Genomic DNA, 21,036 nt, shown 5'->3' with positions numbered 1-21,036 from the left:
TAATTGGTGCTCTAACGGTGCCGTTGGAGTAATAAAACCTTTTACTTGACACACCAATACAGACTAACTTCATCGCAACTTTTTCTTCAGTCTTTTCCGTGTTTACTAGTCTATGATACATAGATGTGAGCTGTATTATGCAGTATACCATAACCAGCTCATTTTATACATAATTCAATACGTTAACTATTTATATTCAATCTGAATAGCTGTAAAGCAGTTGATCAAATGTGTCCGTTTAAGAGTACAGAACATGTAGTTTAACCCGGTAACAAAAAAGGTCTTTTCTTTTCCTCAAATGCTGTAAAATCGTTGTTGCATAAACACCAACATTAGCTTATTCAGTAAACTAGTGAAAATTAAAAAAAAAAAAAAGGCACGACAGACGTGTAGTAAAACTTTTATTCATGTTTTTCCAAGTCAAAAAACAAAACAAAGATACAGAGAGAGAAATAATGAATCGATTTCTATACAGTGGCAATTTAAAGTTAAATCTTCCTTTGCCCAGACGCGTGAGGTCTTTTCCTCAGTTTGAAACCCTGTCTCGCCCTCAGACGCACAACAACTGCACAACCACACATACATTCACACAACCTGGGAGTCCTGAGGGCCCCGAATTGACCGGACTGCACAGGATTAGATGCAGGACATGGTGGACAAAAAGCGTCACACGTCGTCTCGGGCCTTCAGGTCCACCAGGACACATTATTAGCCGTGTTTCATCTCCTCAGGACTCCCAGTCAGATCCAATACGTCGTTGCCCTGCCCCCCCCCCCCCCCTCCCTCCCTGGATTCCCCTCGTCACTGGTAAATACACTGGTAGAAAAAAAAACAAAAAAAACACTGATTTCAGAAATGAGGATCACTTGTGGATGAAGAGGAAGGAGAAAGAGGGAGAGGGAGAGGGGGGAGACCCAGCTGGTCCGACCAATTCAGATGGAACAAGTGGGGGAACGGGGGGGGGGGGGGGGGGGGTTTCCATCATCATCAGGCGTACAGACGGTTCCCTAAGAATCAAACCAGGTGGAGCCACGTGAGAAAAGCACCCATTTTCAAACAGAAAGATTCGCACTAATGTAGTGGGTAAGGATTTTTTCTTCTTTTTTTTAAATCTTTTTTATTTTATTTTTTTTATAAACAGAGTCCAAAAGTGTTTTCTTCAGACGATCTCTGCTCAAGTGGAATCAAACTGTTCAATGTCGTTGAAAAAGAAAAAGGCCAGCGGGAGGACAAACGTTGTCCTCTGGCATCCCGAGAAGTGGGGAAAAAAAAAAAAAAAAAAACCTGGACTGTCTTTAACTGAAGCGTCATCACACGCGGTTTGTTAGTAGAACACAAATAGTTAAATGGTTGAGAAAGGGGGACAAATTTTCTTTCTTTAAAGCCCCCCCCCCCCCAGTGTCCCCTGCCCCTTCATCCACAGAACACAAGCACGAGCCTGCAAACAGTCACCAAAAGCAAACAAGAGAAAAGCCGACAAACTAAATGATAAATTGTAGTTTTTCTCTAATCGTATTCACACGGAATAGTATTTCACTTTCTTAAATAAATGGGAGGAGTCCAAAGCTTCCGGAAACGGGGGCCCGAGATTACCGAGACTGGGGAGGGATTTGAAAAAGAAAAAAAAAACCCAATTTCAACCTAAAGCTCGATTAAAATGTATGAACATGTGCTACTCATGCAAACAAAGACAAAAGCAGCAACACTTAACTAGTGTCCCTCAGGGAAACAAAAAAGGGTAAAGAGAATAATCATTTATTTCTTTCATATAAATCTTTAAACTTCCCAGCGTCAAGGAAAGAATTTTATCTGGAAAAGTTTTTTGTTTTTTTTGCTTTTGATGCACAAGTCGAGTTGCTGGTGGGCGTATAACGACATCTTTCTGGTTCCGTCTTTGGAGAGTGAAAGCGGGGAGGGGGCGTGGGGTTTTGGGGGTGGTGGGGGTGATGGCTACCCATGAAGTTAAGCCACTTTCTCTCCCTCTCTCCCTCTCTCCCTATCACGTCAGCTGACCAGCCGACTTCCTCCCTTTTGGACAATCCGACACCGACGCTCCGTCTTTGATCCGACCGGCGTCGCCTGGGCTTCAGCGCCGCGATGAAAATACGCAGTAAACAAAGGCTCGACCTCGACGCCCTCACTTTTGCTTTAGAGCTTACGCTTTAGTGATAAATACAATCCTCTTTTCAAAAAGGCTTTTGGCAATATGTACGATTTCCACAACTCTACACCGAGAGAATGAGAGAGAGACTGGATGCAGCACACTGTTAAGTTAAAAAGCCCCCCCCCCCCTTATGTGTCGTCCTCTCCTTTTCATTCCCTCTTGGGGTCTGCAGTTCTGTCCCTCATCTCGTGTGGAAATGAAACCCCCCCCCCCCCAAAAAAAACTATTTCAAAAAGGCAGCTTTTTTTTTTTCTTTCCTTCAGGCAGTCAAGTCTTTCACACAATAATTTGACTGATTTCTTGTGGTAAAGGAGGGAGCAGAGGTGGGGGGGGGGGTTAATTGGTAAAGACGGGAGCATATCAGAGGTTTGGCCCCCAAAGAAAAAAAACAATCCCACTCAAGACCCCCCCCCCCCCCCCGTGGCTCAAAGCATCGCCACTTCCAGCTGGTTACAGGTGCTGTCCTTCCGGTGACTCCACCCACTCCCCTCTCCTTCCGCAAGGTGACGGGGGAGGGGGGGGGTGGGGTTGTTTCTGTAGGCTTCCGCCTCCTTCAGCTGCCCCCCCATCGCCGCCTCCTCCTCCGCGGCTCAGTTGTTCTCCTCGTCGCTGTCGTCGGGGCTGATGGCCGGGCTGTAGGTGGGCGACGTGGGGCTGTACCCGGGCGACGTGGGGCTGTACGTGGAGCCCTTGGGGCTAGTGGGCGAGTACGTGGGAGACGTCGGCGAGTACTTGGGAGACGTGGGCGAGTACGTAGGGGAGGTGGGCGAGTACTTGGGGCTGGTGGGGGTGTACGTGGGCGAGGTGGGGGAGTAGGTGGGAGAGGTGGGGCTGTATTTCGGGGTCGTCGGGGAGTAGGTGGGGGAGGTCGGCGAGTACTTGGGCGATGTCGGGGAGTACTTTGGCGATGTCGGGGAGTACTTGGGAGAGGTGGGGGTGTACTCCGGGAACTGGGGCTGTATGAGGGTGAAGTCGGGGTGTATTTGGGGGAGGTGGGGGAGTAGGAGGGAGAGCTGGGGCTGTAGGAGGGAGAGCTGGGCGTGTAGGTGGGCGACTGCGGGGTGAAGCGGGGACTGGAAGGGGAGTAGGACGGAGAGGTGGGGGAGTAGGACGGAGAGGTGGGGGAGTAGTTGGGGCTGGTCGGGGTGTAATTGGGCGAGGTCGGGGAGTAGGAGGGCGACGTAGGCGAGTAGGAAGGAGACGTGGGGGAGTAACTGGGCGACGTGGGCGTGTAGTTTGGCGATGTCGGGCTGTAGCTCGGGCTGGTCGGCGAGTAGGAGGGAGAGGTGGGGGAGTAGGACGGGGAGGTGGGGGAGTAAGAGGGAGAGGTCGGAGAATAGGAGGGCGAGGTGGGCGAGTAGGAAGGCGAGGTGGGCGAGTAGCTGGGGGACGTCGGGCTGTAGCTCGGCGACGTCGGGCTGTAGCTCGGCGAGGTGGGGGAGTAGGACGGGGAGGTGGGGGAGTAGGACGGAGACGTGGGAGAGTAGGAGGGAGACGTGGGGGAGTAGGACGGAGACGTGGGGGAGTAGGACGGTGACGTCGGGGAGTAACTGGGCGAGGTGGGCGAGTAGGAGGGAGACGTCGGGCTGTAGTTGGGGCTGGTGGGGGAGTAAGAGGGAGAGGTGGGGGAGTAGGAGGGAGAGGTGGGGGAGTAGCCGGGGCTCTGGGGGGTGTAGCCTCCGGGGGAGCGAGGCTCGTAGGCCGGAGACGTGGGGGAGTAGTTGGGCGACATGGCTCCACCTAAGGAGAAACAGGGTGGAGAAAGTGGTGATTCAAGATGAACAGGACAAAAAAAAAAAAAACACACCGTCTTTTGGGCAGGTTACGTTTGAAGGAAGGAGGTAAACAAACAAACCTGGAGACGGGATGTACGGGCTGGCGGGCCCCGGGGACCCTGGGGACCCGGGGGTGGGGGACCAGGCCGGGGAGTAACCTGGGGAGAAGCCACTGGCGTCGGACGCCGCGCTGGGAGAGAAACCGGCAGCTCCGGGCGTCATGCCACTTCCTGGAGGGAGAACGCAAAAAAAAGGCAGAAACTCAGCGAGGGAACCGTCACCCCAAATTAAAAATTAAAAACAGGACGAGCCAAACACAGACACACACACACACACTCACCGACACTGGGAGACCAGGCGCCGTAGGCCGGCGTCGCCCCGGTGTTCCAGGGGGTCATGGCTGGCGACATGCCGCTCATGGGACTCGGCACCGTGCCAAAGAACATTCCGGTGGCTGCAAATAGGACGGAGACAGAAGATTAACACCACGGACCCCCCCCCCCCCCCAACTACATCCACGACAGAAAGCTATACTGTGATTCCAACCTCCTCCCCCACCCCCCCCTCCCCCACCACCTCGCCTCCATACTTACGTCCAGCCACGCTGATGCCGGGAATGTTGGTGGGGATCTCCATGCCGTATTTGCACTTCTCGGCATCCAGCAGCAGGTCGAAGCATCCCGTCCCCGCCGGGGCGAGCTGGCCGAGCATGATGTTCTCAGACACCCCCTTCATGGGGTCGCTCTCGGCGTGGGCCGACGCCTCCATCAGCACGTCCACCTGGAGAGCAGGCGTGGGGAAAAGGGGAGGAGCCGTTAGAAGAAAAGGAGTAAAAAAATAAAATAAAAGTCCTCCCTTTCTGCAACAGTCGGGACTCGGTCGGCTCACCGTCTCCTCAAAGGAACACTTCATGAGGGGCCCCGTGTCTTGGCGGTTGATGCCGTGACGCGTGATGGCCATCAGGTGACCGCGGCAGGTCATGGTGTCGCACAGCAGCGACAAGTGGCGGTAGTTGACGTAGGAGCCGTCGAAGGAGATGACGTGGTTCAACTCCCTCTCCAGAGCCTTTCGCACCGCCTCGATGCCCAGCACCTGCGAGGGAGATCACACGGTTACCCTCGATCCGACGTGACCTTTTAAGAGCGCCGGACGAAGTCGCGTTCGCACCGTAAAGATCTCCACGATGTCGTTGGAGGTGGTCCGGACGGGGTCCACGTCCTTCTCACTGAGGACCCTCATGAGGCTCACGCCGTCCGTTTCCAGGATCCACTCCTGCATGGCCTTGAACTCGCCGTCCTCCGTGATGATGATCTTCTTCTTATTGTCGGTCTGGGGCAGGTGCATGTACACCTGCGGAAGGAGAGCGCCGCCTTAGACGTTTGTAACCGCTTTGCCGGTTTGAGTGAGATCTGCTGTCACCTGGTCGCAGAAAGGCTACCATGTGTGCGTGTGTGCGTTACCTTGCTGATCTGCTCAATGCCCTGCAGGGTCATGTCTGTCAGCATGTTGGACTCGATGCACCTCAAGAACACGTCATCATCCATCTTGTCCACTACTTCCTCATCCTAGAAAAGAAAATGAAAAGAAAAATAGCAAGTGTTTTGTGATTGACATCGAGGCCGACTAGAGGGCGACGCGGCGCGCGTAAACATCGAAACAGCGACCCTCACCTCTTGGAACTTATTCTCATCGCTGTTCATGATTCTGATTCGCAGAACGAGCTTCTCGGCGTTGTCGTCGTTGAAGATGCAGTTGAGGTCATCTCCGAAACCTTGCGGGATCCAAAAAAAAAAAAAAAAAAAGTTAACAAAGAAAGTGTAGCAAGGGGAGGACTCGCCTCCTTCGGACTACTTGGAAGCGAGAGGACGCTCACCCGCGTTGATCTTCTCGGCGATCTGCTCCATGGTCAGCTTGCGATCCGTCATGTGCTTGCGGTCGAGCTCGATGCGCAGCAGCCACGGGGAGATGCGCGTCACGTCAAAGTCGGGCATCTCGTAGTACACGTTCACCCACTCCTGGTCCTCCGACACCACCGTGTTCTGGGGGTTGGGGTCGTAGTAGATGGCGGTGTTGGCCGTCACCTGAGCGAGAGAGAGCGAATCAGAGAGAGAGAGAGAGAGAGAGACCTTTAGTCTGAAATGCCTCACGGGCGAGGCGAGGCGTGACGGTGGGCTCGGCCCCCTCACCTTCCGCAGCGTGGTGTGCTCCAGCCGGCACAGGATGTCCTTGGCGCGCTCGGCGTCGCGGGCCGCCTGACCCAGCAGGAAGACCGTCAGCGAGGGCGTTTTGGGCCTCTTGGAGATGTTGATCAGCTCCTTCAGGCGGGGCACGCCGAGCGTCACGTTCTTGGCCGACACGCCGGCGTAGTGGAAGGTGTTCAGGGTCATCTGGGTGGCCGGCTCTCCCAGGGACTGAGCAGCCAGGGCGCCGACCATCTCCCCCGGGTGAGCCTAAAGGGTCGGGAGGAACAGCGTGAGGTTTGAGGGGGGGGGGGGGGGGGGGGAGGAGGGCAGGGCTAAGTCACTGAATGCAACGACGGGCCGAACTTACAATGGACTGGTTGAACTTGGTCTCGATCTCTCCCAGCAGCCAGTCGTAAGCCTCCGTGGTGAGGCGGAACTCCTCCGTCATGCGCTTGGAGCACAGCGTGGAGCGCAGGTGAATGTTGAAGAGCAGGGTGGCGTTCTGCTGGGCCTGTCGACTCAGCGGGTCGTCGCCGTTGACGATCACAAGCTTCTTACTCAGGTCCTGGAGGCCTGCAGGTTGCAAACGCACACAGGGAGTTGGAGAGCAGGCGACGTGACACGCGCGAGGGCCTTTTTGGTGCCGTGTATGATTTGGTTAGCTTACCCTCGACCACCCTTAAAGGATTGAGGTCTGTCGGGGTTCTGATGTTAATGCGGAAGATCTTCTGAGCGTTCCAGATCATTCTGGCCAGGTTGCATGGCAGCACCACCTGCAGGCGAGGACAAACACAGCAGGGTGTGAGTGTTGGGGGATTTTTTTTTTTACAGGGCACGGCGAGAGACTGGAGAGACCAAAAGGCCCACCTTACTGTCCCCAGTAGGGAAAATGGCTCGGAGGACCTCTCTGTCCTCCTTCATCTTTTCAAATTCCCTCTCCAGCGAACCCTGCACGTGGGCGTTGGTCATCACGTCTTTCACGACGTCTTCTTGCAGCGTCCGCCTCAGCGCTCGCTCGTTGCTGCAATCAAACCTGAACCTGGAAAGAACGGACAAGAAGGGAAATCAGCGAGGAGTGACATCGCGGAGGACCTCAAATGTCTCACAAACCAACTGTCCAACCACACACAAACCTCCAAGTGTCTGAGGAGGTGCACGCACGACTCACTTCTTTTCAAAGGCCTTGTGCGAGGGCTTGAGCGTCGCCACGTTTTGGAACTCCACGTTCTCTCCCGCCAGGCCGTCCTCGCCGTAACGCAACTGGACCACCTGGTTGATGGAGTTACGCACCGTGCCGTCGTACTTCACCATCACAGACTCCATGGACTTGATCAGACGCCGCTGGATGTAACCTGGTGTGTTGCGAGTGGTTTGAATGATTTTTCATATACTGCCAGCGACTATGAGCTCGCCCTTGTATATTCGTGCGGCACAACTCGACTTTCGTGTCTCTCCCCTCCCCCGCGGACCCGGACTCACCGGTCTCGGCCGTCTTGACGGCTGTGTCGATGAGGCCCTCTCGGCCTCCCATGGCGTGGAAGAAGAACTCCGTCGGAGTCAAGCCGGCCAGGTAAGAGTTCTCCACGAAGCCCCTGCTCTCGGGGCCGTAATCGTCCTTGATGAAGTGAGGCAGCGTGCGGTGTTTGAAGCCAAAGGGGATTCGCTTACCCTCCACGTTCTGCTGCCCCACCACGGCAATGACCTGAACGAGGAGGCAGAGGCGAGCGGTAAGGAGACGTCAAACGTAGCCATGAGCCATGACTCCTGGGTCATGAGGCGACGGCAGCGAGAGGGATTCCTCTACCTGTGAGATGTTAATCTTGGATCCCTTGGAACCGGCCACCACCATGGACTTGAAGTTGTTGTACTCGGACAGAGACTTCTGGGCCGAGGATCCTGTCTTGTCACGGGCGTCGTTGAGGATGCGATTCACCTGGTTCTCAAAGGTCTGCCTCAGTGTGTTACCGGGGGTCGGCTCCAGCTCGTTGTTGTGGGCTTTCTCGATGACCTGGGGGGGGGGGGGGGGGGGGGGGGAAGCATCAGAAATATAATAAATATCTTATACAAGTTCTGTGAGTATTTAGAGATGTGTCGTGGTTACCTCTATCACATCCTGTTTGGCTTTCTTGATGGTGTTCTGGATGTCAAGGTAGGTCTTTGCATCAGCAATTGAGTCCCCAATACCAATGGAATGACCTGAAGAAAATATAGAGAGAAAACTTAAGTATTAAGACAAAACACAGGATACCAATAATATTGGTGACACACAGCAACCAACGGTGCGTTCACTCACCCTCGATGAGCAGCCAGTTGTTGACCACAGTCTGAATGTTGGAGTAGAAGAGCCGGGTGATGTCGTGGCCCATCTCCAGGTAGGAGATGTGGACGAGGGAGCCGGCCGAGGTTCCCAGAGACTTCTTACAGAGGATCCCCATGATCAACTCGCCGTTCTCCACTATGACCTGTGTGCGGGGGGGGGACGGACAGGAGTTCAAACGCGGGCTCGCTTGCATCGTCATTCACCCCCCTCCCACAATTCAGGTACCTTGGTGTCGCCGGGCGAGATGTGCTTGTACGGGCCGCTGTCCTCCTCGTCGGGATGGGTGCTGTGTGTGCGGATCACGTTGATGTGTCCGGGAATGATCAGGCTGAAGATCTGCTTGCCCGTCCACAGAGGACGGGGCTTCAGGATGGCCGGCTGAGGCACTTTCCCGTCCCAGGTGGAGAGGAACATGAGCAGGTTCATCACTTCGCCCTGTGGCGGAGAGAGAGAGAGAGAGAGAGAGGCGCAGCGTCAAGACCCCCTTCGGGACCCCGGGAAACAAAACGCGGGCGCCCCCCCCCCCCACCACCGCGACCCCTCACCCGCTCTAAGAAGACGTCTCTTTTGGTGAACTTGCGGACGGCCGTGAGGGTGTCCTGCACGATGCCCATGACGGGCCGGTTGGACTGCGGCGTGACGATCATGCGCGGCACCATGGCCAGCTCCTGGATCTCCGCCCTGGTCTCGAGGGACTGGGGCAGGTGGAGGTTCATCTCGTCCCCGTCGAAGTCGGCGTTGTATGGCGTGGTGACGCTGAAGGCCGAGCAGGGGACAGGGATGTTAGAACCGCTCAACGGCACGGACGACTCGTTTCACTCAGGAATCGTTTGTCCAACAGTGCGAGGTCAAATTAACACCGTCCCAAAATCACCGGTATGTAAGAATAAAAAGGGAAAATCAAGCTATGACTCGGTACCTGAGGTTGAGTCGAAATGTGGACCAGGGCAGAATCCGCACCCTGTGCCCCATCATGGACATTTTATGTAGTGTAGGTTGCCTGTTAAAGATGATGATGTCCCCGTCACACATGTGTCTTTCCACCTAAACGGAGGAAAAACGCGCTTGAGTGAGCCTCAAAAAATACTCAGAATCAACATGTAACAGTTTGTGTAACTGACGTGGTGCTATGGGCTGCGCCTAAAGTATCTGGACTCGCCTTGTAGCCGATCTGGAGGTGAAGGTCACTTGGTTTTGGGTGGAAGCGAAGGTCAATTCGGTCCCCGTTGTCGCGAATGATGTACTTGGCCCCCGGGTACTGGCTGTTCCCTCTTCGCACCAGCTCTTGTAACCTGAGACCGTCGACACCCTTGATTAGCGGAGAGCAAATATCACGCGTCCTCGCGTGAAGATGGATCAGCAGGCTACTTCGCGGTACCTGTCGATGTTGAAGGGTGTGACTATTTCCGGGAAGGTCATATTGGCTGCTATGGATCGGGGGACGCCCACTTGGTCGATTTGCAGGTTGGGGTCTGGGGTGATGACGGTTCGCGCCGAGAAGTCCACGCGCTTGCCCATGAGGTTACCTCGGACTCGCCCTTCCTTCCCCTTTAGACGCTGCTTTAAGGATTTGAGAGGGCGGCCCGACTTTTGCATTGCCTGTGAAAGGGGGGGGGGGGGGAACAAATGTAATCCAAGCAGTACCATTAATACTCTTCAAAAGTGTTTCTGGGAATGTTTCAGACAATGTCCTGCTGAATCTCAGACTGGGAACAGATCTAACTCCCACAGAGGGAATGCATACACACCCTTGGCAGGCCGGGCAATTCGTTGTCAATCATGGTGGCCACATGAAACTGGAGCAGTTTGACATCTTCAGCTATGACGTGAGCTGCAGCACCACTCTGCTCGTTTCTCCTCAGCTGGTTGTTGATTTTGACTATGTCAGCCAGCTTGTGGGTCAAGTCATCCTTCAAAAACAGAGATAATTAGTGTTTTGTGGTGTTTTTGTGTTTTTTCTGGCGGGGGGGAGGTCTTAAAGAGTTTACCTGGTTGCGAGCAGACCCCTGCATAACTACAGCGGGCCTGACAGCCAGCGGGGGCACCGGCAACACAGTTACAATCATCCATTCCGGCCGGGCGAACTTGGGGTCCATGCCCAAGATGACGTCCTCTTCGTCCGAGATGCGCTTGAAGATCTCGTGCACGCGCTCGGGGTTCAGCAGGATCTTCTTCTCCTGCGAATCCTCGTTGACGTGCTTCCACTCGGCGTACAGCTCCAAGCCGGAGCGCCTGATGCGCGGCTGGTAGCGCCCGCAGCCACCGTGGCCCTGCGCGAGTCGCATTTTAAGGGGAGGGGCGGGAAGGTTAGTGCGAGAAATAATCACGTTGGGTGGCGCTGTGAAAGTGGAGAGCAAAAAGTGCTTGTTAAGTGTGACGAAAAAACTACGCCCAAATACCTTCTCCTTGCTGATGTCCTCCTCGGTCTCCTGCTGTTCCATTCCAAATTTGTTGTCCATCTCCTCTCCTCCTTCGCAGATGTTTTTTCCTTTGCACAGCTCGTACACATGTGTCAAACGTTTCCTTGGCTGTCCTTTCGATTTTATAAGGATGTCTTTGATCTTTGGATTGTTCTGGAGGCAACAGCAGTGGAACAGAGTTCAATATCATACAATACCAAAAAATCTGTGAATTATTACCATTATCTACGGTAACATGCATTTGATACTTACCGAATCCACTAATAACTTAGAGCAAAAGAAACAAACACATCGGAGAACCTTCATTATCTTGTTTACGAAGCCGACATGAAAAACGGGCTTTGCCAGTTCTATGTGCCCAAAGTGGCCGGGGCATTCTGTCATGTTGCCTGAGGGAGAATAAACAAAACATGTTTGTATCGTCAATCAAGGCCAGATAGGCATGGCAACACGTCAGTCAGTCAATCAGGGACATACCTGCACATGTCTGACATCTTCCTGTCCGTTCTATGACCCCTTGTCTCGGATCCATAAGGCCACCAAGTTTAGGACGGCCTCCCTCTGTTGTTTCGGGGTACTTGATTCCCCCTTCAGTAACGGACATCCGTTTCTGGGGAGAAATACATAAATTATTAATTTTCACAAATTTATATATATATATATATATATATATTCACAGTAGGTAGTTGACCATCTAACATCCTCTGTATGTGAATTTTTCAACAAATATTCTTTTAACGTTATGAAAATATTAATGAATAAAAGCCAATGATATTAACCGTAATGCAATATTCTGTGCTAAAAATATATTCAATTAACACGTAAACCAATCTAGCTATTACGTTAAGCAAAACGCTATGCTCAATAAAATAAAGCTGCTCTAATGTTCAACCCAACCAAATATTTTATCCAGAAGAAAAAACATGCTTATCGGACTTTGTTTAAAGTACCCTTTTATTAATGTATTGTGGGAATAAACAGACCAATGCGTACAATGCGACGAGTTTGTAATGAACCATGCGAGCTATGTGCACAACGAAAAGGTACAGATTCAAATTTCAATTACTAAAAGGGCCTACCAGGTACATTGCGTAAATAAAAAGGGGGTTTAATTCATGTGATAGCATGGATCATTTTTTGAGAATGTTGTGCTTAGTTTTTCAAACTTCCTGCAACATGCTAACTAGCACAAGCTACACCAGCTTGATATAGCTAGTTAGCTAGGCTAGGCTAACAGCGAGCATTTTCCGTTGTTAACTGAACCATGTCTTTGCCACATATGTTAAGCTACAAGATTAATCAAGAAACTGTATACGTGATCTGTGATATGTCCGGTAATCAATAAAATACCCAACCCCCCCCTCCAAAAAAAGAAAACCTACAAGCTCATCTGGGCTGATGATGCCGAATTGAACTCTCTTGATCGTGCGCAATGGGCATGCGCTGTCGCCGGAGGGCGGTCCGTGCATCCTGTGTATTCAAAGAGACGCGTCCTTCCTCGGCACGCCGCTTTGTGAGCAGGAACAGCCTTTAAATTGCCACCACGACTCTGGTCAGTCCGCCAACGGTGACCGGAAAGTCTCCGAAGGCGATATCCCAGGCACCGCTGCTGTCGTTAGCCTTTATAACCTAGTTACTACTGTTTAGGTCTTAATTATGATGGCTACCGACTGTTCCCTTCCCTTTTTAGGTCTACACTCTGGAGCGCTCTGAGCGCTTCTGAACATGAAGCGGCTCAACGCTTGGTTTTATAGACTGAGTAGACACTACGGGGTTTTTGACTCAGAAAGGCAGGGACTGACTCGTTGGAGGGTGGGACATGGATCTCCGTAGTAAAACGCTCATTGGCCATTCAAGACAGTCGTATGAATAATTAATTCAGTTGCACGTACAGCCAATTAGGAGGAACGCTTGATTTTTTAACGAATCAGAATCGTAGGCGGGTGTTGAGTCGATAAAAACTCACCCCGATTGGCTTAATTAATGCTGTGTGGGCAGTGCCGTGTATGCTTTGCATGCAAAATGTGAATATTCAATTTGAACGATTTCCATTCGTCCGTGTTCTTGTTAATATTGAGCAGAACAAAATAGATGACCAATGGCTATAAAGAAATGAACCTTCTTAGAATAATTCCAACAAAACCCGCCCTTTCTCCGGTGTTTGCCGAATCGGGCCGATGTGAATTTCTTCCCTCAGAGCAAAATAAAAAAAAATCTCTGTTCCCCCGTTCGTCTCGCTGTAGATCAGCCTGGGCTCTAAGAAAAGAGGCTCAGGGCTGAGGCCTGTTAAGACCTTTGATTATACAGGGAGAAATGGACAAAATACACTATATTTTCATCGAGAGCTACTGTATCATGGATTATTTTTTAGCTACTTTACACACACGTCGTCTTTTGGAATTTCCCTCTTTTGCATTTTCGGATCTCTGGGACTTTGTTGCAAGCCGCGGACTCGCCTGGGAGTGAAGTCCAGCCGGCAGACTGGATTTTCCGTACACCCTTCAGGAAAGTCCGGGGGAAGCCTTAGGTGTTAATTCAACGTTGTTTTTTTAACAACCGTTTACCAATATTACAAGAACATGTTGTATATGTAATTTAATTCCAATTGTTTTGTTCAGTAGTTTTTAGGTATTTGTCTTTTATTGTTAAAATGCAATACATTGTCGAAGGCCACGTTTCGAAAGCAGTCTGAAATACCGTCGTTTTGGCGGTTAAAGCTGCGTAACATTCGTTTGTTACGTCGGTTCATTGTGTATTTAATTGCCAACTAATTATTTCTCAAATATGAGTGATGCTAGCATTTTACAAGCGAACGAAATACGTTTTAAATACAAACGCTTAGTTTTTTTTCCTCTTCGCGTAGTAGCCGGTGATCTTGTTAGCTAACGTTAACTACTAACATTTATTGCCGAAGACGATCGTATGTCCCCTGCTGTTTAGTGGTGTTTTTTTCAACACACACTACGTGTATTGTGCTTCGCTGATGCATTTGGCTTTGAATGCGACGTAGACCACGTTCCAGTGGCGTTATTCTGAAAAGATGTCTTGATGAAATGCCACGGTAAAGAAGCCGGTCGTCTTGTAATGGACGTTTCGGGACAAAACCTCCAGCTAACGTTAAGCTAGCTCCTCACCACAGTAACCTAATTATGAGCTAACGTTAACTTGGACGAGTAAAACCCTGACCGTGGGAGTTAACTTCTATCTTAGTTTTAAACTTTACTACACGGTCGTGTTGTAGTGAGTATGCTGGGTGCTGTATCATAACGCCGCACTGAGCACAGAAATGATGGCTATTTCGCTAGCATTGTTGGACTCCGGCAGCAGCCAACATGGCGGTGTTTGACGATATGCTGCTTGTTGTGAACGGGAAAAAAATGGAGTCCGGCATATTCTTGTTGGCTAACTTGTCTGGTCAAATAGCTTCGCCTTTTCGGGAATATAATGGAGTTTAAATAGTAAAGCGACTGTGGGGGGGTGTTTAATTTCCTTATCTTTAACGTGATGCGATGTAGACCGGCGATACGTTGCTAGCCAGTGCCGTTATTTCAACGAGCTCTGCGTCGGTATTGAAGTTAGGGGCCACAAGTCTGTTCTTCTCGGGGTACGTTTGTCCTTTTTGGCGTTTTTACAGCTGATCGTGACGGTATCCCACTCGTTAGGTGTCGCAGGCTAGTTAAAGTATTTAATCTGGTCGCCATGGACTAAGATTCCGTCATCTTGTTACACAATAGACTTATCCGCTCAGCTTTCGCTAGTAGAGCCAAAGGGAAGGAAACATGTTGGCCCGGTGTTGACGGGCCCCATAATTGTCTGAAAGCAGAACGGCATGTATGTAGGTATGAGCCCTTGGAGAGCCGTAAATACCCATTGTCCCATCCAAGCAGGGTTGTGTTGTTTGCAGAAGGTGCTCAGATGTGTTCGTCCTATTGCGAGCTGCCTTCAAACGTTCATAGAAGTGGAAGTAAAGGCTGGACAGTGATTTAATCACATCTCAATATCCGTGCTTTTGAATGCAACTCCTTCTGGTGTTTTAATACATGTAACTCCAGACAACATCATGACACTGTTATATTTGTACTGCCTTGTTTTTAAATAAAGACACTGAACCAACATGGTGGACTGTGGGGTTGTTTTTATTCTTGGGGTACATTTGAACAGTCATATTGATGCACGTTGACTGCATCAACACACCTCTTTGCCATCATGTCTTCTTGGCAGGTCCAGCAGAGAAAGAAATCCTTCAAGCCTAGAAGCGAGCACCCCGACGACCTCATCTGCAGTATCCCCATGGAGCCCAAACCCTTTTTTGCGTTCAGTCATCAAACCGAAGAAATGCATCGCAGGATGTGACAGGGAATCACTTTGTTCACCATGTGCCATGCAATGCCATGACTATACAAAGGATCCATTATTGACCAGCTGGCTCCCTCCTCTGGCTCACGTTGAGAATGAAGACGCCGCACAACCACGTTTTCAAGGCGGAAGCGAGTTCCTCCGGGCTGTCAGACGTGCGCCCCCTGCTGCTGCGAGGAGGTCAGTGCACGGAGGCCCGACTGTCGAGCCCTGTGGTGTGGTAGAAAGTTTGGTTCTGATGGTGTGAGCAAATGTATACAGCACCGTGTAAAGGGTCTCTGCAACATTTTAGCACTGCCTTCCACTCTTGCTGACAATATGAGCAGTACAAGCGAACTGTATGAAGATTAATCTGGGGGGTTGCTTATAAGGAGAGCACAGTTTGGAGGATAACTAAATGCACTAAAACTTCAAATTCGAAATGAACATAAGATAAATCTACAGTAGTCATGTAGATATGATATAAAATGCTAACGTTTACGCCACTTCTACGGGTACAGCTGTAAAATGCTGTTTTAAAGCTCATTTTGTAACAAAATTAGCAGATTTTATTTTCTGATAGCTAATGGATATTTTGCATGTTATACTTGGTGCTTCACCAAGTCAAATATTTAATGCAGGATGTTAATGTGTGATCATTTTTACACTAATTTTCACAGCTTCTGATTTCTTCCATCAATGGACTGCATCTAAGTTTACCAAATATTGGATGTTTTAACCACTGCAAAAGCCTTCCATTGGGGAAATGATAACCTCTCATTTTAAGGCACTAAATGCCAATAAATACAGATAAAACATGTTATATGTGGGAGAACCTCACTGTTGAGATTTGCTTATATTTTCCTTTCATTTCAATGATGGAATTGGTCATAGTTTTTATTCTATTTAATTCAAATTTGGCTTAATGATCTGTATTGTTACTTGGCTGTAGGTACTCTCCAGTCGTTGCTATTTTTAAGCAGGCATCACCGTGATGTTGTAAAAAGAAAGAAAAAAAATTGTATATATATAATCTTTTTTCTTTTTTTTTTTTTAATTTAGTCTGTACAAATTTTCTTTCCAGAGGCAGTCCTTCCTTGGTGGGGTGAGCATTTAAGAATCTAGGGGGAGCTGTTGTCTGTTGATGTCAGAGCCTGACTGAGGGGAAGGAGGAGGGGGGGGGGGGGGAGAGGGGGGGCGTCGTAGGTGACTGACAGGGCGGGAGAAACAGACAGGCGGATGCAAAGCGCAGTGGGAGGAGCTGGCTATCGGCCTGCTTTAACGATCAAAAAGCCTAAACTGTAACGACAACATTGTCCTGAACGCTTTGATGCTGCTGTTTGAATTAATATATATATATATATATATATATATATATTTATCTGTGCCGAGGTTGTGGGCCTAAATTCAGGGAGCCTTCAGCTTTTAAAAATAACCAAACCCTAATCCGCCGCATCGGCTTAATATGCCCCGCTAAAAGTGAACACGGCAGATGGAGACGTTGGCCATATCTTAGTCATTTTGTGTGCGATTTCTTTTTGTGAGAATGGCCGGATATATACGAATAAGACGGCAATATTTTAGGCTGTGTGTCTCCCCCCGTCCCCGTCCCCCCCCGTCCCCCTGAAATTGTGCACCAAGATGCTGTTTTGTAATACGAATGGGTGTGACGTAGGGCCGGAGGCTCGCTCTCTTTTAGAGCTCATTGGAGCCGAACAGGCCGTCCCATTTCTGTCCGCTAGAGAATGTCCTGTTCTTTGGCTGTTTGTTTTGGCTCATGTCAGCCGCTGCCAAGCGTCTTCATCTTTCTTTTATCGTCTGCGAACCCTTTTCAGAACACCCCAACGCTCCCTTTCTTTCACCCCTGCTCTCTTTTTAACACAAGAGCTCTTTTTTTTCTTTTTTTTTTCGTGCAAGTGGGAGTGTTAAAGTCATCCGCTGTTTTCCAGGAGGCCGGCGTTTTTTCTTTCTTTTTTTCTTCTCTTTCTCTCAACGTTCTTTCGGCCTCTTCCTGGAACTATCTGGGTGCTAAATTAATTGCTCTCGATCCCACCTGGCGCTGCAATCGGCTTAGTGCTAATCTGGGGTTCTCGCGTTGCAGCCAAGCCCCGTCCAGGAAACGCTGCCACTCTGAGCCGTTTGCTGCCGCCCTGCCGCGGCGCTTTGACCTCTGGCCCCGTCATTCGTCACCCCCCTCTGCTGCGCACACACACACACACACACCATCTTCCTCTTCCTCCTGCCTCGCTTAACGGCTCCACGCTGGCGAAGGCCCGGGGGGGGGGGCCTTATGTCACGTCGGTGGTGCGCTCGCTCGTCCGTAGCGCCGCTGTGATGTCACGAGATCGGCTGCAGGCGGTTAAAGATGTTCCACAAATCAAGTTTCCACTCGAGGATGAACTGATTCTATCCGCTGCGGTCAAAGGTCAGCGTGACCTCTGTGCCGCAACTCGGGGATTCATGTGCTAATTACGTGTATATCGATTTCACCTAAATGCCCAGCAGGACCCAGCTTGTTGACATTATGAATTCGTAATATAAACTGATACCCGATTGGCTGACGGGGCCTATTTGTTTGCTCCCTCGTAGTCAGGTGATGCTTCTTCCTTTTATTGTCTGAACCGTCTCCTTTACGCTCAAACCTTTATCGTTTCCTCTCATCTCCCCTCCCTCCGCAGGGAGGCCACATGCCCCCCCCCCCCCCCCGCATTGGCTCTCCCCCGGGCATTCCGCTCGCCCCGGCCTCTTCTCCTCACTTTCCCCACTTTTTTTTTTTGGTCTTTTAGTTTCTCTGCCGTGCAGCCGTTTTGTTTCGCCTGGCGTGACGCCATCGCCTCAAACCATCTGTCGTTTCTTTTCTCTTGTTTTCACCGCTGCGCGCCCCCCCCTCCCCCACCACCCCCACCCCCCTTTTCTTCTCATGTCAACGGTTAAGTGATTTATTATTCATGTGTATGTATTTTTTTTTCAAAGTTTGCACCCATGTTGCCTCTGCTAGAAAAACAAAACAACCCAAAACTCTGAGCATCTTCCTTTTTTCCTTCCTCCTCGAGAGACCTTCTCTCCTCCCCGTCTCTCCGGGAGGTTCCGCTTGAAGTGCCTGCGTGCTATTTAAAGAAGGCGTGCGGAAAAAGCAGGGTGGTTCGCAGCACAGTGCCTTCAAAAAAACACAGGCTGTCGAGAAACAGGAAGCGCCGTCGCCCCCCCCCCCCCCCCCCCCCCCCCCCAGAAGGGCAGCAGCGACCAGCGTCAGCCGACACGCAGCCATTTCCTCCTCCTCCTCCTCCTCCTCCTCCTCCTCCTCCTCATGACTGAACAGAGGCTCCGGCAAAACAACGCTGGCGCTTATCAGAGAATTATGCACCCCTCCCCTCCCAGGCCCGGCCTCCTGCACACACAGCAGGCTTTTCACCCCTCCGCCGTGTCCTATCTCGCTTTCTCCCCCCTTCTCGTATGCCAACAGCCCCCCTACCTCCCCCCCCCCCCCCCCCCCCCCCCGTTCTCCCTCCAACTGTCTCTCTTCGCCAGTACAGCATGCCTGACTAGCCGCCTGGAGATGGAGGAGCTAATTAATTTGATTTAGCCGTCCTCTCTCTTCTCTCTCTCTCTCTCACTCTCTCTCTCTCTCTCTCTCTCTCAGTGGAAAAACCAGCCCACCCCCCTCCTCCTCTCCTCGACACCGTATCAGGCACCCCTCCCAGATGATTTTCCACCTATTCTTTCAGTCTCCTTTGGCAACGTCCGCACTCCGAATCCCTCTCTTCCTTCTCTCCTCTCTTTTTTTTTTTTTTGCTTCCTGTTATACAACCATATTTTGCCAGCTGTTTGTTGCGTATCAGTCTGATCGTACATATTCCCTTCCAGCTGCCTCTTGTGGGGCTTAAAACCCATTGAATTCCTTTTTTAAAACACCCCCCCCCCTCCCACCCCCCCCACAAAACAACAACAGAATAACATGTTATCTGTCCAGGGACAGTTTGAGTGACTCAGCAGTGCTTCACACGCCTTCTGGAGCCCAAGGCGTCGGCGGGTCCCGCTAAAAGCTGCGCGTGACGATGGTGTCCTCGTTTTCACGTCACCTGTCGGCACGAAAGCGGCCTCCGCCGTGCGGCAGTGCGGGTCGTGGACATCTGCTCGGGACGCACGTGTTCCAGTCCTCCCCCCGGAGTAGCGGAGTAGCGGGGGGAGGGGGAGGGGGGGGGGGGGGGCGCGATGGTCGCTGACTGGAAATTTAAGGCCTGAAATGAAACCCATCAATCCCACAAAAAAAAAAAAAGTTTAACTTAATAACTCGTGACACTGCGGTATCTTGAGCGTTGCAGGTTTGACACGCAGCGGACGGGTGTGTTTTCTGGTCTACGCCGTTGGGACATTCGTTTTTTGTGTGTGTGTGTGTGTGTGTGAGAGAAACAGCTGAGGCGCCGGACGTGTTCCGGCACGCTCATCTTTCCGCCTTCATCCAGTTACCCCGCGACGCCGCCCCGGCGTCTGCAGAGCGACGCCCGGGGCTCAGACGCCCTGTACCCTGCGTGCACAATGCGTGTGCCGCGGTTCCCTTCCTCCCTCTGGCTCTCTGTGTGCAGGCCTCACGTCTCTCACACACACACACACACACACAGAGGAGCTGCTGCTCGTGGAGCCACAGCTTTCTCTTCGCGTAGCCACGGACATTTGAACTCCTCGAGCGCCGTTTGACTTCCCGCTTTGATCTCAGGCCAACTCAGCTAGAGACCAGGTTAGTTACCCCCCCCCCACCCTTTTTTTCTTTACCGGGGGATGTTTACCTCCTCGGGAAATATTCACACACAGACAAAAGCTTGGACACACCTTTTTCATTGAATCGAATGAGGGAAATGTGACTTTAAGAAGAAACTAAAATTGCCACTGGTTGCGTAACTGCTGTCTCTGGAGCGCTTTTTCCTCTCCGTCTGAATGAAAACAGAATTTGAGATCTGACACCTGATATACGTGTCTAATCCCTTCCTTTCCCTATCGAATATAAGGGGACTGACTCCCCTACGCTTTGCTGTTTACCTGAGCCACAAAGCACCGTGAGGGATCAGGTTCCTACGCGTCCTTGAAGACCTGGAAAACGCTTCAGCCGTGGAAATGAGAGGAAAAGTGAAGTGACCCGAAGAATTGGCTCTTCTATTTTCTAATAAATAACTAATCTATTTACCAGAACTAAAAAAAAATTAAAAGATCACGCTCCCACCTTTTAAACAGCAGTTTTATTTACATTAAAATAGCGGTTTTCGGGCAAAAGGGTTCTGATTTTGGTGCCCCCTTGTGCCAAAAGAAATCAATCACTCGTTGCCGTTTTAAGGCCGAACAAACGCACCGATTAAATTTAATCCTCCTTAAAACATCCACAAAGTATCTTCTCCAATGTTCTGAAAGCAGAGGCCTTTCGTACGGTCTCTCTCTCTCTCTCTCTCTCGTTCGCACCGTCGCCACATCGCCGGTGTCAACGCTCACTGCCCTCCTCGGTGGGCACAAATGTGTTTCTGCCCCCCCCCCCCCAAATCGTGTGTGCATATGTTTCGTCATGCTGGTAGACCGCGACAAACCAACGACACAAAGACTCGCTGTTCAAAACATTGCTCCTACAGCGCTGTCCCTCCGCAGGGGGCCTTTCTAACTGCGCCATTTACTTACAGTCAGCGTTTGTGCGATTCTGTGATAATTACGCAACATTTCTCTGTTTAGTTCAAACGGTGATCAATCCTGTTATTGGAAAAAAAAAAAAAAACTTTTTGGACCACATTGGGTTTTTTTTGTTTTGTTTTTTAAGGCTGCCACATCAAGGCCCGAGACAACATTAAAATACTCCTCTCAA

The 21,036-nt window shown here is 50.8% G+C and overlaps 1 protein-coding gene across 1 annotated transcript; it reads right to left on the bottom strand.

Annotated features, from left to right (window-relative positions):
• Nucleotides 1–388: 388 nt before the first annotated feature.
• On the bottom strand, nt 389–12,571 carry polr2a (RNA polymerase II subunit A). The gene is given in 30 exon segments (XM_037478786.2): nt 389–3,113; nt 3,116–3,904; nt 4,020–4,169; nt 4,280–4,393; nt 4,533–4,719; nt 4,828–5,031; nt 5,107–5,289; nt 5,400–5,504; nt 5,610–5,710; nt 5,813–6,020; nt 6,126–6,389; nt 6,490–6,695; nt 6,790–6,895; nt 6,990–7,161; nt 7,291–7,474; nt 7,602–7,824; nt 7,927–8,130; nt 8,224–8,318; nt 8,416–8,584; nt 8,668–8,877; nt 8,988–9,198; nt 9,362–9,486; nt 9,602–9,734; nt 9,821–10,041; nt 10,191–10,352; nt 10,431–10,712; nt 10,842–11,015; nt 11,115–11,251; nt 11,340–11,472; nt 12,245–12,571. Coding segments are annotated over 30 exon segments (5,898 nt in total). The 5' UTR covers nt 12,332–12,571; the 3' UTR covers nt 389–2,754.
• Between the last annotated feature and the right edge of the window lie 8,465 nt (nt 12,572–21,036).

The sequence above is a fragment of the Pungitius pungitius genome, chromosome 1, assembly GCF_949316345.1.
Source record: "Pungitius pungitius chromosome 1, fPunPun2.1, whole genome shotgun sequence".
Taxonomy (NCBI): domain Eukaryota; kingdom Metazoa; phylum Chordata; class Actinopteri; order Perciformes; family Gasterosteidae; genus Pungitius; species Pungitius pungitius.
The sequence above is the reverse complement of the archived record's forward strand: the minus strand, read 5'-3'. Positions and strand labels throughout refer to the sequence as shown.